We start from the raw sequence: 25,882 nt of genomic DNA on the forward strand, positions 1-25,882 counted from the left end.
GAAGTTCTATTCAGTTCTCAAAGCTCAGCTTTTCCTGCTAGTTCCATATCATAGCGTATACAGAAGGTAGTTAACAATTTCTTCTGAACTTTTTCTTAAGGTTCTCTTGAAGCACCGTACTAATTTTAACTATTTTCAAAGAAACAGAAGAACCAGTTTATTAAAACTACACTTCTTAGTGAGTCAACAATCCAATTTATATAGGGAATGAGGCATGCTAAGGAACTAGGAACAGTGACATTCCATTAATCTGTCACTTTGGTTGATCTGGGATACAGATATGGGGGAGGTCACCTGTGGAGAATTTCCTGCTCTCTGAAGAGTTACAATAAAATTAGGTTCCTGATGCATAATAGAAGGAGAGTTTCAAAGGGGAAAGTACAGAGGTAGGAAAGAGAAATAAAGACTAAAGGGAAGGAGTTCGCCACTTGTCAGCATGTTCCAATGTACAATAACATTTCTCATTATTAATATTCATCACCTGGAAATAACAGTTTGAAATGCTTACTTAATATGTCATTAACTTCCTGATATGTGGCAAAATTAAAAGGTAATCTCCCATTAAATGCAGAATTCTTAGGACAACTTGAACACCAAAAACAGTTGGCTGTAATGTTTTGGGTGCCTCCAGATCATATCCAACAGCGATCCCTTTATTGCTACTCTACATTCTCAAAGTACTTGACTTCAAGGGCATCCAGTAAAGTTGACAGAAAGTAGATTCTGGACCAAGGAAAGTTATTCTTTTCCGAAGACATAATATACTTGTGGAGTTAATCACAGAATGTGTTGATGATCATGAGCTTCAATGACTTGCATGCCATCCTGAATGCCTCAGAGACAAGATGTGGATGTAAATTTGACCAATGCATAAACAAATATTGTTGCATTCCAGCTATCAAATACTGTCACACATCAACCATCCAAGACTGAAATCATTCAACTTCTGCTAAAGATGCTGAATCCTTAACAGTCAATAACAACACTTGCAAAGTAGGGATTAAAGAAGAAGCTGACAGTCAGATTAAGTTCAGTTCAATTATTTTCAGTCACTACAATTAGGCCTGTGTATGCCTGGAAGTACAGAACTCCAGAATACATCTGGAACATCACCCCAATATCAAATACATCACTGAAGTCACTCGTTCTATATAATTTAGCATACCCACACTAGGTGATTATTACAAGTTCCCTATAAGGGAAGGAGGAAGAATGTCTTACATGTTTGCAGAAAGCAGACATCTTGAAACAAAAAGATATGCGTAAAACCAAGCAAAATGGATGTAATTACCCAAAAGCTCCAATCTGTACTCCAGTTATTTGGAGAGGGGGGTGGTATTTTCTCTATGCATACAGGGAGATTCTCCTCAGAGCCCATCAGTAACTGGCTGACCAGGCCATGATCCACTTCATGAAGTTCCTGTGAACAAAACAAAGCAGCATTTAAAATAAAAAAAGGTAAATACTCAGAATTATGCATTTGGCCCAAGCTAAACCATGTGGTACAAGGAAGGAAGGTTTCCAGTCAGTTTTGTAATGAAGCTATGACATTTAAGAGCTTCCCACATGATTAGTTTGTTGCATAATAAATTCACATCTTGCTTTCATTTGTTCTGTCCAGTCATGCATGTTTCACTTCTTCCGCAAGGATACTGCCATTGGCCAGCACACAACTTGTAAGACTGCGTATCTGGGAAAATGAAGTTCCTCACCTCCATCTCAGAGAGCCTTCCATTACCGCTGCAAATGCTGTCCTAGATCTAGACAAATATCACTCCTGGATTTTACCTACACTGTAATTCGCACTAAACAACACTACCCTCCTCACCCTGGTCATTTATAAGTCCGGGGTGGGGGATATTTTCCCCAGTTTCATAAGATCATCCAATAAGGTTCTCAACTCTGGCCTCGAAAATTCCTGGAGATTTGGAACCAATGCTTGAGGAAGGGGGAAACTTTAGTAAGTATCTGACAAGGGCTCATTCCGCACATGCAGAATAATGCACTTTCAAACTGCTTTCAGTGCTCTTTGAAGCTGTGCGGAATAGCAAAATCCACTTGCAAACTGTTGTGAAAGTGGTTTGAAAACGCATTATTTTGCGTGTGCGGAAGGGGCCATGGGAGACTCCAAAGCTGCCACTTCCTCCAGGGGAACTGACCTCTGAAGCCCAGAGATATAGCTCCACTTTAAAGCTGATAATCTCATCTGTTTATCACTGCAATGCAGGTACCCTCAGCTACTATAGTTTTTTAAATCATGGTAGGTGAATCATAGCTTCAGGGGCAATGGTTCATTCAGTTCGTATACTTCCTCCTGCTTGCATTCAAGAAATAGATCTCTATTATTTTTAATGGACAAGCTGCACTGATAAGCAGACATTACATGTAAATTGTCAGTGAAAGGGAGAAGCAAGCATTATTATGATCAACTCCCAAGGCCAAACTGTAGATGAAACTGTACTAAAAAAATTCTCAGGTAACTTGCTCTCCCACCACTGGAAAAATATTCTCTCTCATATTAGAGGAAAAGTCTGTTAAGATAAAGGTGTGTAAACAGAAACAGGGCTTCTTAAACATGTTCAGCTTATTTTAAACTTTGCTATATTGGTACTTATTCTAACACATTAAACATTATAACACTGCACAGTCTACACATTTACACAGGTACATTAGTATACAAATATCTGGGCTTAACTGTTTCAAGTAGGAAAGGCTTAGTTCCTTAGAATTTTTCTGTGAAAAGACTACAGGGAAAAGGACTGTCTAGAGCTGGGGGGTCTAAAACACAAGGAAAATATATGTCCCAAAGAAAACTATAGAAAGACTAGGCATTCCGTACAGTATACTACTCCTAGAAAAGTTCTCTGATCAAAACATTCTAGGCTGAGTACATTTTTACCGTAGACAGCCATTTGTGAATGCCACTTTTCCAATCTACTGCAACATAACATCTTTCCATCTTTGAATCAGAACAATTGTGCCTAAAAGCCAGCGTGGTGTTGTGCATAAAAGTATCCGGGTAAGATGAGAGCCACAGGTCTGAATCCCCATGCTGTTATAGAAGCTGGCTGGGTAACCACTCTCTCTCAGCCTAGCCTACTTCACAAACCCGTTGTAAGGATAAAATAAAATAAAAGAGCAGAAAATGATATTGTCAAATATCTAAACAAAGAAATGCTACTCTTAAAGGTACAGATCCCAGCCCCCTGGAGTATGGGCAGAAACTAAAGCAACAGGGACACATGCAATATTGCAGCGCAGTAACATAATCTCTCCCCCCCCCCCTCCCCACACACACACACACCGGTGGGGTTTCATCCTCAAAAGCCTTTATTACTTCTTTACCAGCCGCTATGGTAAACAGTCTGCAACACAATATAAACGTACAGGTAGCCCCAGCAGGCGACCGAATAGAAGCAAAGATGCATTGACGCTTACCGCTCTCACAAAGTTCAATGAGCTCCTTGAATACCGTTTTAAAGGCACGGTAGCACCGCGGATAAGGGGGAGGGCTCCATAAGGGGCAGGGGACAAATGCACAAGTCAAGGCTTACCATATGGAGGGAAGAAAATTGCAGCCTGCCAATCCTCCGTTATACGAATTAGCGCTGCAGGGCGGCACAGCCTCCCTTCCCCGTAATTTAAAGGGCCAGCAGCATCGGAGGAACAAAACTCCGCAGGAAGGAAAATAGGTGAGGTGAAGGCGACCTATTCCGAAGCTGACCGCTACTTGCATCGATTTCAGCGCTATAATTGGCTCATGAACCGACCTGGGAAGAACAAGGGATAGCTAACTGCATTGGACAGGGGAAAATGGTGTGTGTTTTTTTAAGGGGAAGAGGATTTGGGGTTTTATTTTAGTTTTACTGAATAGGGGAGAAGAAGAAGACAAGAAGATTCCACTTAACTTCAGCTGACCATTTCCATACATTAAGGGGCAGCACAATTTTGTCTAGGCCAGCTGACAACCCTAGACCCACTCTGAGCTGGAATTTAGATGCAGATTTGACACTATGGTGTTTGGGCACAACAGGGCCTGTGGGTGGCCTGCACACTCCAGAAAGTTTTCCCTTTGAGAGATCTGTGTAGGCTATTCATTTTGTTTTGCTAGTTCTTCCAAAGGCAAGAGGGACCCCTGCCCATTTTGATTAAAAATGTGAAAATAAATAAATATTTATGCTTTCGACTCGATCCAGTTTTCATATGTGCTCTGCATTATAATATTAGCATAGCTGTGTTTTGGGATGCTGGACATCCTGGAAAATGTATTTCAGTTAATACAATAGTCCCATCTGCAGCAAACCCTATATAAGCTTGCCCCTTTCTGCGACAGTCTCTAACAAGTACCTGTCCATTAGCATTATGCAAATAGCTGTCTTCTCTGTCTTGACACGTATGTATTAGATGTTCACTTTTCATATACATGCTTGGTTTCTAAAGATTACAGTCTGTATAGCAGTCTTAGTATAGTGTTGGGAGTTTTGTTTGTTCATTGTAGTTGCACACTGTACCCTTTGTTCTTTGTTTTGTTGTCCTGATTGAAGGCCATGAAAGCTCACCTGTTGACTGGAATCTGACACACACACCCATCCTCTGCCGGTGGCCACTGGGCACCTGGCAACCCTACCCAGAAGGCAACATGGTAACCCCTACAAAGAAGAGTTTTGACTCACGAATGGGTGAGCAGATATAGACAACTGTTGGCAGCCTGCCTGTGCAGCAGCTGGGACACTGAACTTATTAAAGAAAGGTTTAGGAACTAACAAACTGAATAGGAAAGAGATAAGCCTAGCTGCCTTACTAGTCGAAAGAGAGTTCTAGAAGAAAAACCTAAGAATAGTATTCTGCAAACAGACAAGCAAAAGCCCTTTGGTACTCCCCCTATATAGTCCTGTCTAGTTAGAACTTGTTTCTCCCTGCAGGATCTTCTTTTCTTCTTCTTTGAACATGACATTGCTATATTCCAACATAACATCCCTTGGAATGGAGTGGGAAAGGTCCATTTTGGCTAATCTTTTTCTGTTTTAAGTTTTTTTGGTAGTTCTCCATACAACATCAACCTTCACTGTTTGACTATGCTATCTAAAATGAACTCCAAGGGAAGAGAGGTGGTTGGTTGTTAGATCACTGTCTCCTTGTGAGTTCATAACTGCAGTAAGTTGCCCCCATAGAAGCCAGTAGCTTCTGGCACTAGACAGAGCTTTTAAGCAGCATTGTAAACAGAGGACTAGGAGTACTTGCCCTGCTAGCAGGTAATGCTGTAACTGACTGGTGGCAGTAGATATACCAGAGAGAAATGGGAGGAACACCTCCAAGAGTAAGGCAATTTCCGGAGAGTGGTGTGTCAACAGGTAGGGTCTTGGGACCACTGCTGCTGAATGCCTAGATTCCTCACTGGACTGAAATAGAATGGGGCTTGTGAGTGAGTGAGTGAGTGAGTGAGTGAGTGAGTGAGTGAGTGAGTGAGTGAGTGAGTGAGTGAGTGAGTGAGTGAGTGAGTGAGTGAGTGAGTGAGTGAGTGAGTGAGGCTATTTTGCAGCATGCATTATGTGCACAAATGAAAAGGCAAGGTGCATGCACAATAAAAACGTTTTTTATTATAACAGCAATTACAGAATTGCTGTTGTGTTTCAAGTGTAGTACCAGACATTTCAACATAGAGCCAACTACAGAAAAAATATATAAAGATTTTCTTCATATAGAAAGCTCAAAAATACTGAATGATGAAGTCTGGGTTTAGAAAACATCTCAAAAGTTCTGCTGGTCTCAGTAACAGTGGAAGGGTTTACACTATATACGTTTTTGACAAAGTTATCGCAATATGCATTTATTTTGACTAGTTTTCTGATTGTGTAATTTTATTAAAGGTTTTTGAAAAAACTTTGACTGTACTTGCTTTTTTTCTTTTTCCTCTTTTGGAAAAAAAGAGGGCCTTAAATACTTCCCTCCAAATACTGGCCAGGGCTGACCCTGCTCAGCTTCTGTCTTCTGAGGAGATTGAACTAGCCTGTAATTGCTGCAAGTTGTTTTGGATGGATCTCTTAGCATAGGGCAAGGTAAACAGCCTCTTTCACCCCACCCCCCCAAACCATGGGGATTGTTTACTCTCAATTTTGATGTTAAAGGCATTCCCTGCCCCCCTCTTTTCTCCCTCCTTAGCTGCTTTGCAGAAAGGGAAGTATAACTGGCTTTCCCTCTTTTTAGCCTGTTGGTGCCATCAGATCTAAAAGAGCAATAAAGAGTTTCTGTTATGTTGTGGAGATGTCTGGACCAAGTGGAGGGGGCTGCAGAGTGCCGTTCTTTTGGGAATGGGTTCCTACACTTCTCCAGCTGACGGGTACTCTTGTTGGGGAATGAGACTCTGTTACCGCCCAGGAAAATAAACAGAATATTTCCCTGAGTCAAGTTACGTGACTACACTGGCTCCATGCCTGGACGCGGAGACTTGTGTGGCTCAGAAGCCTCCATAAGGCTTGCAAAGGTCATGAATGTGTGATTATGCCAATGCTATATGGTCTCCCTCTTGTTTATGCCCTTCTAGGATGTAATAAAAGCCCCTTTAGAGTTGAATTTATGATTTGCCCGCTGCTTAGGATTTTAGTTTGACTAGGTTCTTCACTTAGTTTAAGGTTATGTTATTGTTAATTTAGGAGAGTCTTGCCTATAAGTATATGTGTATATTCCTTAAGGTTTCCCTAATGTTTAAATTTAGAAATGTTATTTTTGAAATTTGTGTCTGTTAGCAAAAGCAGTAGCCTGTAGAGGCTGATATTAAGGGACAAGGAAGTTGGCTCTGGAATGCAGTTTAGACCAACACCCAGCCGACTCCTTAGCAAAGACAAAGACCCCCTTTGGACTTGCAAATCAAATCAAATCCATTGGAAGACATGCAGGGACCACCATTGAACAGTTTGAACTTTTCTTTGTTGCAAAGATGAGGAGCGGGAGCCTCAGGGCATTACTGAAGGAAACAGCCATTTGATAAAGAAGATAGCTAGGTGCAGTAGCGAGCCCACCTAGATTTCCTGAATGGACCTTATCGGCTTTCCTTTCAGCACCATTGTGAGATCTCGCGGGATGACGTTTGACAGCGGGATTTCGTGATCCCATTCAAAGTTGTAATTGTATCTTGCTTTTGTATTGTTGTTTTCTTATTGGTGTTTGGTGAGGGATTGCCCCCTCACTTTCCCTTTCTACCTGCCCCTTTGCCCCTTTGAAGTTTGGGAATAAACGTCCTTGCACTTGGTTGCAAGAGCACGATTCTCCTTCCCGAGCTGTGACCACCATCTCCAAATAAAATCCTTTTGCTTTGAAGACCATCAGCTTCCTGCGCCTCATTAAGTTGCTGACCTGAAATCACTTATTGTTACCCGAGCCGCAGCGGTAACAACTCCAATCCAGCAGCTTCTGTTAGTTCTGAGATTTCTGCCAGATGTTTGCCCAGTGTCAGAACCAAAGCTTGAATGGCACTGTGTATTTCAAATGTATCTTGTTTGATGCTGGTTGATTGATATGCGCTGATTGATATGTAGAAGAAGAAGAGTTTGGATTTATATCCCCCCTTTCTCTCCTGTAGGAGACTCAAAGGGGCTGACAATCTCCTTTCCCTCCCACCCTTACAACAAACACCCTGTGAGGTGGGTGGGGCTGAGAGAGCTCCGAGAAGCTGTGACTAGCCCAAGGTCACCCAGCTGGCGTGTGTGGGAGTGCACAGGCTAATCTGAATTCCCCAGATAAGCCTCCACAGCTCAAGCGGCAGAGCAGGGAATCAAACCCAGTTCCTCCAGATTAGAATGCACCTGCTGTTAACCACTGCCTTTCCTTTCTTCCCTGTATCTTGATGTTTACTGCTTCACACTAGGAGCGACCCTGAAAAGTCTCTAGCCTTCAGACAACAGGATGTCTGTTGCACCTCGGGGGGAGGCTTAGCAGGTGGCATATCTTTCTCTCCTGCATCCTTGAGGTGCCTATGCCTTCAGAAAACAAAAAAACTTTGCTGGGAAACTGTTAGAGGAGGGAAAGTTGGAGTATAACAACCTAGGAAAACCAGATTCCCCCAGAACTTTCTAAAAGCAGGGGCTTGCTGCCTTCAATAAACACTTCTGATCAATCATCCAGAGTCCATTTATTGGCTAAAGGTCCGAGACCTAACACCCAACTAATATGATTCTCTTATGTTGCAAAATCTATTATTAGTTTGTGCAGAGAAAGGTATAATTGTACATCTTGAATCTTTCTTCAAAGTTAATCATTCACATTCATATCAAATTAGCCTCCTGCTTTACATAAAGACACTTCTAAATGTAGCTGATGCCCCAGAATGAACACTGATTGACTCCAATGTTCCAATTGCCTTACAAAATCAGCTTTAAGGATTTTATTCTTTTTATTTGTCTTGTGCTTTTTCCTGGTTTTATAGTATATGTGTTCATTCTCACTTCCATCTCACTTCGAGCCCATTTGTTAGGACAAGAATATTTTTATATAGAAGCTGAGATTCACAAACCTCTGTCAAAGAGTGTGCTGCCAGGGGCATCACAAGTCACAAGAATTGGCAACTGTGAAATAACTGAAGTGCTAACAATCTTCAGATATAAATCTGGATCCCAAAATGCTAGAACTGTTGCATGAAAAAAAATAATGTAATAAAGCTACAAGGGAATTTATCTATAATAGAATTCTTTCCAGGTTTAAAGACACTCGCTGAGAGCAGTTTCACACATTACATGGCAACAAACTGAATACACATTTGGTTGGAAGCTGCAACCAATTAATAGCGACATCCTAAACAGAGTTGTGGTGGTGAAAAGTGCAGGCAGTTGCTGTCATCTTATTGGGAATCCTCATCAGCTTTTCCAGGCAAGAGGTGAGCAGAAGTGGTTTTCCATTGCTTGCCTCCACATACCTACTCTGGGCTTACTTCTCTGGTAGTCTCCGATCTAAGTAATAACCACGACCAACCCTGCTTGGCTTCTAAATTCACTGTGCTCGCTTGAGTCCTCTAGGTCAGGGCAAACAAAATTATACCCTTTTAAACCTTTAGTGGATTTAGAAGGGTATAACTCTGTTGAGGATGACATTATTAAGTTTTAGTTTAGTTATTAAAAAAACATTTATATCCTGTGTTTCTCATGTTTCAAAGCAGCTTACAATAGTATTAAAAATATTTTAAGTTTAAAAGTGGAAATAAAATAACAGTCCCCAAATCATAGCCAAATTTGATAGGGAAGAGTTGAATTATTGGCATGATTATAGGTGGTTACTGGGTGACGTGGCTTTGATGAACGTTCCCTTGGTACTTTTCTTTATTTTGAGTGTGTGTTGGATCTATTTGTTTGACAGTACAATCCTATCTAAAGTTATTTGAGTTTAAGCCCACTTATTTCAAAGGCTTAGATTGGAGTTAACAGCATAGGACTGCTCTGTCAGACTCCAAAGAGACTTTATCAACAGACCTTCTGCATCCTTAATTCTTGAATAGTTCTCCGAGAATCTTGCTTATGGAGCACTGTGCCACCGTTATCCCAATTTAACTAAGAAGAACATTGTACCGCCATCTAGTGGCTGTTAGTGTTCAAAGCAATCAAGGTTCTGACTTGCAACAACCTGTTCGCATGTGTGCTATTTCTCTCTCCATCCCCTAGGGATGTGTAATATAAATAAGGGTTTGCATAATGTTTCAGGCCTTCCCTATGAAATCTACTTTTGGAAAGCTAGTGCTCAGCCCTTCAGTGTTTGCATTAATAAGAGAAAAATACATCTCAATAATATGCACGGAGGCCCTTCACTTCATTGCTGAATAATATCAGCTCACCCCTAACCATCTTAAGTTGTTGCTCCCAGGAAAACGTGAATACTCTTTAATAATAAAATAAGAATCCCTGGCTCCTTCCACCTGCCCATTACTACACTCCAGTTAAGGTAATGCTGAATTAGTATTTTTTTTAAAGCAGCACACTGCTGTCCTATATACCTTTTCTATAAGAGACATTCCAAAATGAAGATTTTTTTGCAGGTGTAAATCACATGTGATTCCCCCCCCCCCCCCGAAAGACAAAGACAGAGGCTAAAAATGCTCTGGAGCAACTTCTGTTGGTTAAATAGACAAGCTGAAAGCTTAAGTAGGCACTTCAGTGAAAAATCTCAGACTGTTTGTTCATGCTTAGTTACCTTAGTTACCTCATCTTTATATCAGTGATAAGAAAAACTTCCCAGAAATATCTGCAATTATGTATCCAGCCCCTGATCATGGAGGACTGATGTAAATCAAATTGTGTGTCTCTTTGCAAGGTCATACTATAGCTGTAGTGTTGCTGATATGATTAGTTATTTATGCTATTTATAATCCACTTCTCTCACTTGGACTCCAGGTGGATTACACAGATGGAGTCCATACAATAGTTGAGTGGTACATTCAGTAAACAATGTGATAGGAACCAACCAGAAGCCTAAAAATAGGACTGAAACAAAACATAACTATTAACATGACACATTAAATGATGCAAGGTTCCTAGTTTCAGGAAGCTTTGCACAGTAATATAGACCACAGTCCCTAATAATTTTTCTGTGAATCATTTAGTACAGAGCAACTCTATTGCCTGCATAGAAAAATCATCCTGAATAATTAAGTTTTGCATAGTTTGCAGAAAGTGATGTTTATTCCAAGAGAAACTGAAATCCACATTCTGGAAAGAATAAAACAGTATATTTGTAGTTGTCGTCTTTCCTCAAAGATGACACCACAATATGTGTCCAAAGCCATGAAGGGCTTTGTATGTGATAGTTAATACCTGCTAACTGAGGGGCAGCAAATGGAAGGCCTGTGGGGTGGAGCAATATGCTTGCTTCATCTAGCACCCAATGATAGCCAAGCTGTAGCCCTCTGCAGTAACTGGCTTTTCTGAATTGATTTTGAGGAGAAACCAATGTATAATGCAATGTAGTAGTCTAATCTCAATGTTCCAATCCAATCCAAGGCCTTTATTGGCATCTAGGCTGTAAAGTAATGCACAATATACAAAATTTTAAAATATGCAGCAATTTAAAATAAATAAAAGACATCCTACAATACAACATTGCATGGAGTTAAAAAGAAAAGAATTATGGTTATCCAATTGAAAAAAGGACCCAGGTAGAAATTAGCACACTTGCACATTTTTAACTATCAGAAAACTCGGCCCTCTGTCTTAAAATGGGGCTTATATACCTTGCTCGAATTTCATCGTGGAACAGGCAGAGGTGGGATCCAGCAAGTTCTCACAGGTTCCTGAGAGTAGGTTACTAATTATTTGTGTGTGCCGAGAGGGGGTTACTAATTGGTGATTTTGCCACGTGATTTTTGCCTTAGTTACGCCCTCCTCTCAGCAGTAGCGCGCAGAACTTGAAGCAGTCTAGCAGGAGGTGCACCGGTGTGCGTGGCAGCCTGCGCCTGCGTGCATTTGTTTCCTGCCCAAGGACCAGCGCAGCAGCTGCGTCCTTGCCACAGCCCCGCCCAGGAATGCCCCACCCCCAGAATGCCCAGCCACGCCCCCGTCGTGCCCCGCCCAGCACCATTGGCGCTACGCCACAGTTTGAATCCCACCACCATGGGAACCTGTTACTAAAATTTTTGGATCCCACCACTGGGAACAGGCAATAGAAGAAAGTGTGCTGTTCAGTTTCAGGGCAGCCCAGCTTACAGGGGCAGAGTCTTTCTACATTAGCAATATTTTGGAATCTTCCATAGAGGATTGCAGATGGCAAGATGTTCTATCTGGCCAGGGAAAAGGCCCTTCGGTGATTTGGATTTTGAAGAAAGAAAAGATAATCAGCCGTTTGACCAAGAATTGGGATCAACAAGCCGAACAGAAAATAGGTTTTAAAAGTCACAGTCTAAAGATTTTGTGCTTCTGATTCCAAAAATCTAAATTTGATTGCTTTAAAGGTCTCAGTAGCAGAAAACTCATATAATGAATCCACGTGGAGCTATTTTTTCTTTCAGTAGAGGCTAACCAGTTAGAAAGGTTGGATTCATATAATAAAATCCATGGAGCTATTTTTTTCTTTCAGTAGAGGCTAACCAGTTAGAAAGGTTGGATTCAGAAAACATCTGATAAGTGAGGCCAGAGGAATCTAGGTTATAGTGAATTCGAAGCCAATATTTAAATCTTCTAAGCCACACTATAGTTTCCAACCTACTCTGGCCAGTTTTAATGCAAAGAGCTGCATATGGAACACATCTTGTCATGCCTATGATTTATCGCAAGAATTTTGTTTGAACACAATCAAGGGAATGATTAACCGCTGCAATCCATAGTGGGATTCCATATAATAGTTAATCACCTATTTTAGCATTAAAGTCTTTCAAGGCTGCAGGAATACATTGATTTTTTTTATTTATTTTATTTTTATTTTTTCGATTTATTATACCGCCCCATCCCCGTAGGGCTCTGGGCGGTGTACAATACAATGCACGTATACATTTATTACCCCAATTATAGAAAAAACGGGTAACTGTTGTGGAACATGCATTCACAATGGCTATTGCTGATCTAGGATGTGTTATACTGGAACAGAATTCCTAGATATTTAACTTTTTTAACCTGTTCCACTTCCTGACTATTTATTTTCCACTTATCGTGTTTCTGGGTTTTAGTGAAGGCAAGGACCTTAGGTTTCTCATAATTTAGCTCCAGACTATTAACTGAGCAATATTCAGAACAACAGTTCAACAGTCGGTTCAGGCCCAACTGTGTAGAAGATAACAACACTGCGGCATCTGCATGAAGTAGATTAGGTACATGAACTGATCCTAATTTTGGTGAATGCCCATCAAGTTTAGACAGAAAGTCATTTAAAAACAAATTAAACAAGGAAGGGATCAAGATATACCCCTATTTAACTCTCTTGGTGAATATCTTTGAATCAGCCATCCAGTCATAGAGCATTTAATTTGACAACTTGTGGAGGTGTGTAGCTTTTTAATGAGAAACAAAGGTCTCCTATCTATGCTCAAATGCTAATTTCTCCTATAACCAATCTCTTGGGATGGAATCAAATGCAGCTTTCAGATCAAGAAAAACTGTAAATAATTTGGAACTATTTCTAATGGTGTACTTGTTTACTAGATGGGAAAGAACCAGACAGCAATCCAAGATGGATTTTCCCTGGCAAAAGTCTACTTGCTCTGGACCTAGCATCTTATGTTGCGATGTCCAGGAAGTTAATTTTAAAAGTAGATATTTAGCATACTGCTTCCCCTACTTCAGAGAGGAGACTGATTGGCCTAAAGTTAGCTGGGCTCATGTGGTCACCCTTTTTATAAATGGGAACCACTAACACGTTTGTCCAAGCTTCTGATAAAATGCTGGAGTTTTGTTAATCATTGTAAAAAAAAAGTCGCCAACAAAGAGACCCACCAGTCTGGATCTGCTTTCAGGATTTCAGAAATAATTATATCAGGTCCTGGTGCTTTCCCAGTAATATCAATGTTATTGTGGCATGGATCCAGGTGGTTGCATCAGCTGTATCATGGAAAGGGGCCGTCTTTTGGGCTAGGCTGAGCTGAAAGAAAGTTTTTTTAGCAGCTGCCTTAACTTGCTTCTCCAGCAATAACTTTGGGTCCAGTATAATCCCAAGGCTCTGAACTGAGTCAGCAGGGGTCAGCTGAGTTCCATCAAAAGCACAATGTCCTTCAACATCTCTGACTTCCCAACCAGAATTGCCACTGTCTTTTCCAGGTTGAAGCTTGATTTGTTCAGTTTTAGCCAATTTACCTCAGCAGCCAGGCAGATATTCAGGACCTCCTACTTTTACAGCACTTCTGCCGCATCCCTAACACAGATTTTGTAACTTTCCTATGGAAATAGCTGCAGCAAGTCCAAAAGTGGCAGCCCTCTAGGCAGCAGACGGAATGCTGTGAACTCAAAGCGGTGGTAACTTTAGTAAGTGTGACATTTACAGGGCAGAATGCAAAGTCCCGTTCCCTTCGTAGCACAAACATACAAGAGGCACATCTTTTTCTACCCATACATTTGGAGAGAAAAAGCCAGAGAGAATACATCCTTCATTATGAAACAGCAAATGTTGAAATTCTATAGCTGGGCAGTGCCACCTCTTCTAATCTCTGTCTGGTTGGGTAAGTAACTGGGCTAATTGTTTTCCTTAAATTTGAGACTGGCTGTAGGGTTTCATAGATGCTTTTGAGCTCTGCTTGTGATGGATTGCTTTATGTACTCTTACTGAACTGGGAGCAAGCTCTACCGACTGCAGTGGGAATTACTGGGGGGTGGTGGTGGTAATGGTAAACAGGTAAGAAGAATGTTGATTCATTTGAAATGTGGCACTGGAAGAGAGTTTTACAGATACTGTCAACTGCCAAAAGGACTAATAAATAGGCTGTGGATCAAATCAAGCCTGGACTCTCGTAAAATTATTAAACTGCGGTTATCATACATTGGTTACATTATAAGAAGACAGGCTTCACTGGGAAATACAGTGCTGTGAAAAGTTGATTGCAGCGGGGAAAGGGGGAGATCCGGCAAGGGAGGGATCAACTCTATAAAGGAAGCCACAGCCATCGGTTTGAAAGACCTGAGGAAAGCTGTTAATGACAGGACTCTTGGCGGTCATAAATCATAGGGTTGCTGTAACTTGGCAGCAATTAAAAGACACACTAAAACGCATTAGGCTAGGGCTGCTTAGGCTGTATGCTATTGACCTAAGGATTGATTTGCAAAACAAGGCTTGGGGGTATAATGGTTCTGAGGAATATGGGAAGACCAAGTTTACGAACATCAAAATTCTATAGTTTAGAGGTTGTTTAAAGACAGTTCTTAGTTTTTTAGAAACCCTATGGAAGAGAGTGGGCATTAGTGCTGGTTTTATTACTTGACCCACCTGCTGTTCTGCTTATAAACAAGTGGCTATTATCTTGTTATAGCTGCATGTGAACTTGGAATGTGGGTTTTTGAAAAGCAATAAATCTAACCAGACAGATTTGTCCTCAAGTCAGATATTAAGATCTGAGATGGGTTCCTCTTATGGTAGACCAGCTACCTGTTCTAATGACAGAGCTGCTATTAATACCCATCTTTCTGTGCCATCTCATAGTAACTTGGGGAGGCACTAGAACCAAAGCCAAAGTTATGCACAGTCATTTGTCATTGTGTCAAGAATGGGCATGCTATTAGAATACATTGATGCTGTCTGATATTCAACCCTAGAGTGTCCAACTGAAAAGGACAGGGCTCTTGTACACTTATACAGAGCAGGGAAATTCAGCAGATAAAGTTTCTTTGCATGACCAGCTGCACTTGCAGAACTTCCTCTCTATCACAAGCCATACAATACTATTTATTAAGACTAAGCAGAATGACACTAAACAGTGTGCAGCATTTGGAATTTCCAGAACTCTTCATCACAACTATTGCAGTGGTATAAAAATGTGAGGAGTATAGGAGTAAAGAATCAATTCCACCCCTATGAACTTTTCTGAGATTTTCTTGGGGATCCAGGTTGAGTGCCTACAATCTGGGCATGCACAGGGCCCCAACTGTGCTAATTTCATCTCAGCTGTTTTGGCTTTCCCTTCACTCCCCGCCTCTTTGCTTAGATTGTTTATTACCATGGCTTGACCCAGATGATCCCCAATGCTGTCAGATCGTGGGAGCTAAGGAGGGTTGGCCCTGGTCAATATTTGGATGTGGAAACCACCACAGGATAGCAGGGTTGCTATTCCATGGTGGTTTCCCATCCCATTCACCTCTATTAGCCTCTTGTCTTGAAAAATTGGTTATGACTTAATAGCAAAAAACAAAACAAAAAATATATTTTAGAGAGTAATTCTACAGTTATCCTGATTATTTTATAGCTGACTGATTTTAGATATCGAGTCCCACAATTCCATTTTGAAGGCAGCACCTCACTGTGCCCACCAACTGGACTGTGCTGCCCAACTGGAGAGATCCGGGTTCCTTTCCTGGGTGACCTTGGATCAGTCTCCATCTACTCAACTAATCTGTCTCATAGGTCTGTAGTAAAGACAAAATGGGGGGAGCCCAATATATCCTGCCCTGGTTGTATGGTGCAGGCTGCCAGGCTGGCCTCAGGTGCACAGTGGAGAACTTGCAAGGCATACCTCACAGTCCCCTGTATGCCTCTTTTCACAATATTTCGTTTCCCCCTGCTTCCTTCTCTCCTCGTTACCAACCATCCAATTGTTACCTGCCCCCATCTTCAGCTATATTTACTATTTATTTCATTTATACCCTGCCTTCCTCCCCAGTGGAGACCCAAAGCAGCTGATATAGTTCTCCTCAACACCTTTTTATCTTTGTAACAATCCTGTGAGATAGAGTGCTGTCAGTGAGTGAGTGGACTAAGGTCATCCATTCATGACAAAGTGGGGATTCAAACCTAGGTCTCCCAGATCCTAGTCGGATACTTTAACCATTAACTACACTGGTTTACATGCAGTAGTTGCTGTTGAATAGTAGTGAGTTGATGGGTGGTTGTCACTGGGTCTGTTTAAGATGTACAAGTTATGGTACTGAGTTGCCTGTTGGTTGGCTCCAACGAGTCCTTCCTCAAGGACAAGGGAGAAGAGAGCAGGGTGGACTGGGAGGCCAAAATGCCCTGTGAAGGACACTTCCCCCTTCTATCTTTTAGTGACAGAAGCACAGAGTTGAAAGCTGGTATATTGTTGTACTTGTCAAGCAACCTCCAAAGTGACCAATGACAGCATTTGTTTCTTAAAGGTACACATGCTGCTTCTATTGTTTTGGGGTGTTTCAACCTCCCAATATATTCTTTCCCTACAGATTCCAGATTTTGCTGCAAATTAGGGGCTTTTCTTGGGTTTATAGAAACATTTTGCTTCTCCATTCCTAGTTCCATTTTCCACATTTGAGTGATCACAACAGGGGTCATGCTGAGAATTAAATATATTGATCCTGGGAGAACTGACTCGAGGCCACATCTTGAGATTGGTAACCCTAGTCAGTCAAGGCACATGTCAACTAGAGTGACGTATACAATCTGTGTATTTTATTGAAAGAACAAAATCTCTGTAATATCTTTATTCTTCCATATTGTTTATTACTGCCCCTCTTGAATCGCTCCTGTTACTCTCTTCTCAATTCTGCTGACTACCAAAGGTTTTTAAAAGATTATTATAATGATCTTCTTTGGAGCAAAGAGATCCTGTAAGCAAGACATACAACTTGACAAAGGTTACAGTGTTAACATTGATTTGTTAAGCATTTGTGATTTTTTAAAAGCCAGAGCAAATACAACAGAGACTGTTTTTTTCAATGAAGGAGCTACTTGTATACAAATGCTTGCATCATTGCCAAAGTGATTTAGCTTTTCACACCTGTGTTCAGCACTTACTAAAATAGTGTAACAGAAAACTAGGCATTATATAGTGAAGATCAGCAGTTAGGCAAAACCTCTAGAATGACTGCTTGAAAAAATATTCCTATCTAATGGCCTATCTAGGGGTTGGTGGGGGAGCATTTGACCCAGGTGCCATCTGTCTGGGTCACATGGGGGTGCAGTTTAGCTCCCCTCCCCCCGCCTCTCCTGCCAAACTCCCCCTGCCGCCGCCGCCGCCGCCACCACCACCACCACCACAACAAAAGCCTCTCTGGGACATGCTCCTGGCCCCTTCCTCAGCAGAGGGGGAGGCTTTGCTGCTTGCTTTCTTGCCCACCCGCCCACTCTGAATGAAGGCTCAGCGGGGGGTGGCAGCAGGGAGAAGTTTGGCAGGGGAGCACTGCCCCTATTATGTATTTATGTATTTGTTTGTTTGTTTGTTTATTCAACTTCTATACCGCCCACCCCCGGAGGGCTCTGGCGGTGTACAACAACTGATATAATCTAAAATAACAAGAAGAGCACATTCAATAAATACATACAATATAATAAAATTAGGGCTCGAAATCTCACATTAAAACTGTTTAAAACAGCGCACAAAACATTGCGTCCGGCAATCCAAAGGTCCCTCTGAGGAGGGAACGGAAAGGCCCAAGATGTAAAAGGCTGCAGATGATAAAAAGGGAAGAAGGATGCACCATCAGCAGCCAGCTTCTCCAAAGGCCTGATGGAACAGCTCGGTCTTACAAGCCCTGCGGAACTCTCCAAGGTCCCGCAGGGCCCGGACAGTTGGAGGAAAAGCGTTCCACCAGGCAGGGGCCAGGGCTGTAAAGGTCCTGGCCCTAGTGGAGGCCAGCCACATCATTGAAGGGCCAGGGACCACCAGAAGATTGGCCTCCGCTGAACGCAGAGGCCGAACTGGGACATGCGGGGTCAGACGGTCCCGAAGGTACAAGGTCCTTTCTTTGTCCTTTCTTTGCACTACACTTCAGTGAGATATTCCAGTGGGGTGGAGGAAGAGTTGGATGATGCCTTCCTGGAGCAGATGACCAAACATTCACAAAGAAGACAACTAGTAGTAATGGGAGATTTCAATTATCCAGATATTTGCTGGGAGTCAAACTCTGCCCAGACTACCAGCATTCATCCAAAACTGTAGTCCAATTTTCATACAACTCCATTTAAGGCTTCTTTTCACTTGGGATGCAATGTGAATAAATTACGATTGTTCCCACCAACTCAGAGTCTGGGCATGTGTTAATTTAATGTAAAGGACAGGAAGACATAATTACACAAGGAAGCGAACTCCCACAGTCAAGAAGTTTATAACAACTCCACATAGAGTATTTTTCTTACATAGAATTTCCTGATGTCTGGGTTTACCATGAGAAAAAAAATACTCGTGATGTGCTTGAGAAATTATTTCTACCTGTATAAAAACTCTGACATGTTCGAAATATCCTTAATAGAAACATTATTGTGCCAGCAAAAAAACAGATGTAGGTTAGTTTATGAGATGTACTCTTACAACTAATGTGCCAATTCATGCAATTGCTTTTGAAACTTTCATGAATTTTCTTTCCCCAAACAAATTATGTGAATTGGCTACCATGAGCACAAATCATTGACATGCTGAAAATGTATAACAGGATTCACACCAAACTTCTATCTGCCCCCAACTCCTCCATTTTGGCCCCCACTTCTATAATTTTCTTTATAAAAATGTGGAAAATAATCTCCCCTTCATAACATCTGAAGAAGTGAGCTCCCACTGGAATCAATGTGGTTAATCTTGAAGGTCTTCTGGTTCTGGTGGGTTTTCTGGGTTGTGTGGGCGTGGTCTGGTGGATTTTGTTCCTAACGTTTCGCCTGCATCTGTGGCTGGCATCTTCAGAGGTGTATCACAGAGAAAAGTCTGTTTCACTCTGAAGATGCCAGCCACAGATGCAGGCGAAACGTTAGGAACAAAATCCACCAGACCATGGCCACACAGCCTGGAAAACCCACCAGAACCAGTTGAATCCGGCCGTGAAAGCCTTCGACAATACATTGAAGGTCTTCTGTTTTCTGCAACAGACTAGCACAGCTACCCGTCTGGAAATATGCATGCTATTAACTGTTCAGATCTTCTCACAGGGCTCTTAATTGTAAGTTAACACGTGCTTGAGGCTCCTAGCTTGCCAAGCATGTGTTGTCTATACAAACAAACTCCCTGTACAGGCTGAAATGGTCCTCTTTCATTTGTTCCGATGTATTATAATTTTAAAGCTCTTCTTCCTGAAATATTATAAAGTAAACCATCACCCACCCCTTTATTTTCTCTTTTCTCTACTCCACACTGGCTAAATAATTTCCATTTAACCTCTAACAACATTAATTTTCATTACCTCTTATTTCCAACCTGTCCCTGATGAACTGTTACTCTCAATAATTCTAAAGTGCATTCATCTTTCTCATTTCCTTTGCAGCGGTATATGCTGATGTTGGAAGCGCAGCAAAGGAGACTACTGCCACCTCGTCCAATTTGTCTGCCACAGCCCATTCTGGAGTGCTCCACACAGAAACCATCCAAATTAAGGCAGAACATGCATCTGTAACTCAGACCCCAGAAAAAGAGAAGGCCAAAGAGGGAGAGACTGTGGTCTTGGGGTGCCACTTCCGCAGTGCTCAAGGTCCTTCTTTGAACAAGCTGACAGTGAAGTGGTACAAGGAGGATGAAAAAGGGCCGAGGGACCTCATGGAAAACAATGTCACCGTCCTGGCAAACTACTCCAAAGTTTTTATGGCAGGGAATTTATCTGAAGGCAATGCATCTCTAACTATCATAAACGTGACAGCCAGCGATCATGGCATTTATTTCTGCCAGGTGATACTTCCCAGTGGAGAAATACTGACAGGGGATGGCACGAAGCTCAGAATCAGAAGAGCTCTTGGTAAAGTTCTGTGTACTTGTCATTCTTTTGTTAGTTATCCTAGGTCAGTGGTTCTCAACCTGGGGGTCGGGACCCCTTTGAGGGTCGAACGACCCTTTCACTGGGGTCTCCTAAGACTCTCTGCATCAGTGTTCTCCATCTGTAAAATGGATAAATATTAGGGTTAGGGGTCACCACAACATGAGGAACTGTATTAAAGGGTCGCAGCATTAGGAAGGTTGAGAGCCACTGTCCTAGGTAATAAAAACTGGAAAATGGAAGCAGGCTTTTTTTTGGCCTGGAGCTGATTATCAGCTGAGAAATCATGAGACAGGTTAAGGCGCTCACTAGATCAACTGACTGTCTGCCCTAGCAAGTATCTGAGCTACAACCCTTTATCAGTTTTCTACATATGGTTTCCCCCAAAGAATCATGGGAGCTTGTTGAGGGTTTGAGAATTCTCTGCCCTCTGACTAACAGAAGCAGTGACTGAGAAATAGTGTACCTATGTGTACCCTCAGATGTCATCGCACCCTGAGGGGCTTCTTCTAGCACACACCCACATGCAAGCAATCAGTTACCCATTAGCGTAATCAATTATGGGTAACTGATAACATCACTTTCTTGCATATTTCAATCACACAAGCTCTGTACAGTTCAAAATTGTTTTCACAATATAGAAGACACAGAAATGGATGGTAAAGGCATATCTATACCACATACTTTTTAAAAAAACCCTCCAGTTTAATAGCCATTTCCTTTCCATCTGGCAACTCTGAAAACTATAGTTACTCCTCATTTGATGATGCTCGGTGATATAAAAGTTCCATCTGTGATAATCTGCAATGACTCATTTGTCCTCCTGATGTTGTGTTTTAGCAGCAGAGAATGGGGTGTAGAAAAGCCTGAAATAAAAACAATTAGTGTAGGCAGCCATATGGTTTTTAACCCTCTTGCTTCATTTGACAAGCGGTAATAATGAGACACCATTTTCTTAAAAGCTGAAGCGGATGCTGAGCATAAGAGGAAAGCTTTCCAGGATCATTTCTCACAATACCACCAAATGAGTGGCAGAAATCAAAGATAAAAAAACCCTTCTCCTAAATACATCACCTCAACTATTATTGCCCAATATGGTACTCCCATGAAGCTGCCATATACTGAGTTAGACTATTGCTCTATCAACATCTGTCTTGTCTACTTGCTATATGATCCTTTTAACTGGAGATGCCAAGGATTGAAAGTGAGACCTTCTTCATGCAAGGCAAATGTTCTTCATGCAAAGCAGATGTTCTCCCACAGAGCCACAGGACCCTCCATGTTACTGGGTGGAAACTGCAACTAGGGAGGAGCCACTCTGCTCATGAGGGCAGCAAGCCTAATTTGTAAACCCTCCATACTTTTTTTTTTGCCATGTAGAATTTAGATTGTAAATCTATGGACAGTAGCTGTATTACTTCTATGTTATTTGTAGAGTTGCTAACCTCCAGGTGAGGGGAGATCTGAAACAATAATTTATCTCCAGATAAGAACATAAGAACATAAGAACTAGCCTGCTGGATCAGACCAGAGTCCATCTAGTCCAGCTCTCTGCTACTCGCAGTGGCCCACCAGGTGCCTTTGGGAGCTCATGTGCAGGATGTGAAAGCAATGGCCTGCTGCTGCTGCTGCTCCTGAGCACCTGGTCTGCTAAGGCATTTGCAATCTGAGATCAAGGAGGATCTAGATTGGTAGCCATAGATCGACTTCTCCTCCATAAATCTGTCCAAGCCCTTTTAAAAGCTATCCCAGTTAGTGGCCATCACCACCTCCTGTGGCAGCATATTCCAAACACCAATCACATGTTGCATGAAGAAGTGTTTCCCTTTATTAGTCCTAATTCTTCCCCCCAGCATTTTCAATGAATGCCCCCTGGTTCTAGTATTGTGAGAAAGAGAGAAAAATTTCTCTCTGTCAACATTTTCTACCCCATGCATAATTTTATAGACTTCAATCATATCCCCCCCTCAGACATCTCCTCTCCAAACTAAAGAGTCCCAAACTAAAAAGTCCCAGCCTCTCCTCATAAGGAAGGTGCTCCAATCCCTCAATCATCCTCGTTGCCCTTCTCTGCACTTTTTCTATCTCTTTGATATCCTTTTTGAGATGTGACGACCAGAACTGAACACAGTACTCCAAGTGCAGTCGCACCACAGCTTTCTATAAGGGCATGACAATCTTTGCAGTTTTATTCTCAATTCCTTTCCTAATGATGACAGAGATGACAGAGATCAATTCCCTTGGAGAAAATGGCTGCTTTAGAGGTTGATACCATGGCATTATATCCTGTTGTGTTACCTTCCTACCCCAAATCATGTCCTCCCTATACCCCACTCTGAATTCCCAGGAATTTCTATACCTGGAGTTGGCAACCTTAGTGATTTGTATATTCAGGTCTAAGTGAGAGTCAGTGTTTGATGAGGAACTGGGAAACCCAGATTTTGAATTTTTATTCTGTCATGGATGCTTGCTTGGTGAATTTGGGCCAGTCACAATGCCTGTTTTCATCTTAATCTGGTCCAGTTGTAGTTTTCCTATTGTACTTGCAGCCAATCCTGTGCATGCTTATTAAGACACAAGTCCCATTGAATTTCATGTGGCTTACTCCCAGGTAAGCATGCATAGTATTGCAGCCTTATTATTATAATGTGTAGATGGACTTCTTGATTCAGTTCTTCTACCCATGTATCCACATAACTTCAGGGATGTAATGAAAGCCATTGTGGAGATTAGTGTAATGTTGTAACTTTAAACTTGGGCGACATCTGGTGGTGTCTCCTCAGCAAAACTACTCTGTGATTCAGCAAAGCTCTTAAACATTGAGGTGACCTGTTCTCCAATCATACTGGCATAGCGACAGAAGAGGCCTCATCTAAGAGAAACTCTACCCATCCAATGAAAGGTATTGAAGTCATGCCATTTTGAGTGCAGGAAGACCCACTCCTAATAAATCAGTTCAAATTGATTATTTAAAATGAGTATGTGCTCAATCAAATTCCGTTTAGTTTTACTTTTATGCATTATTGAAAAAATACATCATGGCCCAAATGCTTCATTAAAAAAAAATACTAATCTACAAGACTGGCCAACCATAATATATGCATCAGTTTGCCTATTGCCCTCCAGCCTAATAAAGGCTACAGTTGCCAACTTCTGTTAACAAAAGCTGCCCCAAGCCAAAAGGGGAGGCCAGGATATTAAAACAAATAAATAAAATTAAACAACAGTCCTTGCTCCTATGACTTTAACAGCAGCTTGATAAACAGAATGCTTCACCCTGTTATTTTTTTTTTTTTGCAAGTAAGGCACAAGAACAGACTAGGTCAGGCTTTTTCTGAGTCTTTTCAGTTGGCACATTTTTGGTGCTGTAACCACACATAATGGGAGAGTATGCTATCCATAATGGTTACCTTTTTTGTGTCAAGGGAATGTATGTATTTTCCAGCTTCGTTATGCAAAAGCAGAATCCCAGGTTTTTGAGTGCTTGCATTCATGTCTATGAATCTTTAAATTATACATACTGCCCTATTAACTCAAAATGACAAGCGTGCTTCTTTGGAGAATCACAGGAAGCAAATTCTGTTCTTACTCACTGCTGGAGCAACAAATACAAATTACTGAAAAGAGTTTTTGGTCCAATGTTAACTAGAAACCAACACTTCTGCAAAGTGCTTCCATCCTCTTATCACTGTTACACACCTTCTCTTTCTGACTCCACTGTGCATTTTTCCTCAGGACTGTTTGGTATTGAAGAATCCATTGGAACAATAATTGGAGTAGCAGCAGCTGGCATTGGTGGGCTGGTAGTTCTGATCATAGTTTTAACTCCTCAGCTGAGGAAGTGTCTTCCATGCATTAAAGAAACATCCCAACAAGGTATGAAGAAGACAATTAAATTCTCAGTTACTGGCTAAACATGTAGGGATGCAGAGACATGGGTATAGATTTTTTATGGGAGGGGTCGGGGGGCACACCCACACCCACCCCTAGGGCATGCCCACACCTCCCCAAGCCCCACCCCTGGCCTAGCGCTTATAAAAGCAGCTCTCAGTGATGCCTTCCTCAATCTCTATTCACTGTGGTAATTGCCTGTCCCCAAATATAATTACTTGGTACTGCTACTTGCTGAGCACTTTTCGAAATCATCATTATTTAAAACAAATGTATATGTGATAATTATTATAAAGCAGTTACCTAGTATTTTTTACGACATGATTCCATGATATACTTGTACACACCTAACACTGCAATCTCTCACTTTTCTGCAGTACCACTAGAGACTTTCAAAGCAAAAACTGCTGCTGTTAAAAAGCGTTAAGTTTTATCACAGTTTGATTGGGTGTGCATCTACGTGCTTGGTGACTTAGTCAATGACTGTCTGGCAAATCAGTCTTTCTAATAAACAGCCAAATCAGTGGCGAGGGGAGAATGTAGCTGTCATAAGTTCTGGAAGTTCTGTAAATTGGGAACAGTTCTTATGAAGCATGCTGAATGAGCATAAGGAAAATGTTTACCCTTTTTAGACGTTGCATTTTAGTGCCTAATCACAGCATGCTGTATGCACAATCCTTCTGATAGAAACAGTGACAATTTTATGTGAGTGGGGCACTGTCTGCTCTCTGACAGAACTATCTTTTTGAAAAATATTTTTGTTGTATTGGCAAAAATATTACAGAAAGGGCGAAAATTTTGAAAAATGGAAAATAAGTAGACATTACCTGGATCTGACAGAACTAACTTGAAGAGGAACCAATGTCATTCTCTGTCTTTTATTCCACACAGGGCTTGTGAATGAAAAAAAAGTTTGTCTCTTATTTAAATTTATGAATGATTTATTGCTACTGTGCATGTTTTTATCTCATTTTCTCTAAAGTGCTAGTAAGTTAAAAAAAAGATCACACAGTTTTTTTTCTGGTTATAAAAGGCCAATGTAAATTCAGAAAATGAGCCCGTAAACACATGGCTAATGATGGCAATAAATCTCTAGATACTTCCACATATTCCCTTGCAGCAAGGGTTGTGTCATCCTACAGTGGAGCCTTAGAACAAAAGAATCTGAGAGGTTGTTGTGGGTTTTCTGGGCTGTGTGGCCATGGGTTGGTAGATCTTGTTCCAAAGGTTTTGCCTGCATCTGTGGCTGGCATCTTCAGAGGTGTATCACAGAGAGAAGTCTACAGAAGATGCCAGCCACAGATGCTGGCAAAACGTTAGGAACAAGATCAACCAGATCACAGCTACACAACCCAGAAAACCCACAACCACCAGTTGAATCTGGCCATGAACGTCTTTGACAGTCTGAGAGGTGTTTACACAGTAACCCAAGCATTGCCCTGACTCGTGCAATGGCAGCAAAGTTGTATTTATGAAAGTTCAAGTGCAAAATGCATAGTCTAACTATATTATTTTCCACTTTTCCTCGTCATTTGTTTACTTTTTTCTCTCTTTCCTTCCCACACAGCTTAACGTGGGCAGCATGATTACAGAGGGGGAAAAATACCAGATGAGCCAGCAACATTTTTTTGAATGTGAACAAAAACAGTCAATTGTTTGAAAGCTTCCTGTAGTCTATCTGAAGG

The 25,882-nt window shown here is 41.5% G+C and overlaps 2 protein-coding genes across 4 annotated transcripts in view; one reads left to right on the forward strand and one right to left on the reverse strand.

Moving 5' to 3' along the window:
* The window catches only part of GRAMD1C (GRAM domain containing 1C), a 58,922-nt gene extending 55,406 nt beyond the window's left edge, over positions 1 to 3,516 (reverse strand). For 2 of the 3 annotated variants that reach the window (XM_048495619.1, XM_048495617.1), the window contains exons 1-2: positions 2,900 to 3,006; positions 1,292 to 1,420 (exon numbers count right to left, since the gene is read on the reverse strand). In XM_048495619.1, coding sequence (XP_048351576.1) covers positions 1,292 to 1,420; positions 2,900 to 2,959 — 189 coding nt within the window. In that variant the 5' untranslated portion in view covers positions 2,960 to 3,006. Of the gene's footprint in view, positions 1 to 1,291; positions 1,421 to 2,899; positions 3,007 to 3,438 lie in introns of those variants that run through there. The other variant, XM_048495618.1, reaches the window with a different exon arrangement.
* A 10,344-nt stretch (positions 3,517 to 13,860) lies between these two features.
* LOC125430438 lies at positions 13,861 to 25,792 on the forward strand. Its single transcript, XM_048492322.1, has 4 exons — positions 13,861 to 14,116; positions 19,824 to 20,288; positions 24,042 to 24,182; positions 25,765 to 25,792. The coding sequence occupies exons 1-4, from the start codon at positions 13,948 to 13,950 to the stop codon at positions 25,767 to 25,769; spliced, it is 780 nt and encodes a 259-aa protein (XP_048348279.1). The 5' UTR covers positions 13,861 to 13,947; the 3' UTR covers positions 25,770 to 25,792.
* Positions 25,793 to 25,882: the final 90 nt, after the last annotated feature.

The sequence above is a fragment of the Sphaerodactylus townsendi genome, linkage group LG04 (assembly GCF_021028975.2).
Source record: "Sphaerodactylus townsendi isolate TG3544 linkage group LG04, MPM_Stown_v2.3, whole genome shotgun sequence".
NCBI classification, from domain to species: Eukaryota; Metazoa; Chordata; class Lepidosauria; order Squamata; family Sphaerodactylidae; genus Sphaerodactylus; species Sphaerodactylus townsendi.

Excerpts from the sequence above, each read along its gene's own strand:
- LOC125430438 (XM_048492322.1), top strand. The coding sequence starts at position 13,948 with ATGCAAAGTCCCGTTCCCTTCGTAGCACAAACATACAAGAGGCACATC. Across the intron at positions 14,117-19,823 it reads TCTAATCTCTGTCTGGTTGG|CGGTATATGCTGATGTTGGA; the intron begins GTAAGTAACTGG and ends TTTCCTTTGCAG. Across the intron at positions 20,289-24,041 it reads CAGAATCAGAAGAGCTCTTG|GACTGTTTGGTATTGAAGAA; the intron begins GTAAAGTTCTGT and ends ATTTTTCCTCAG.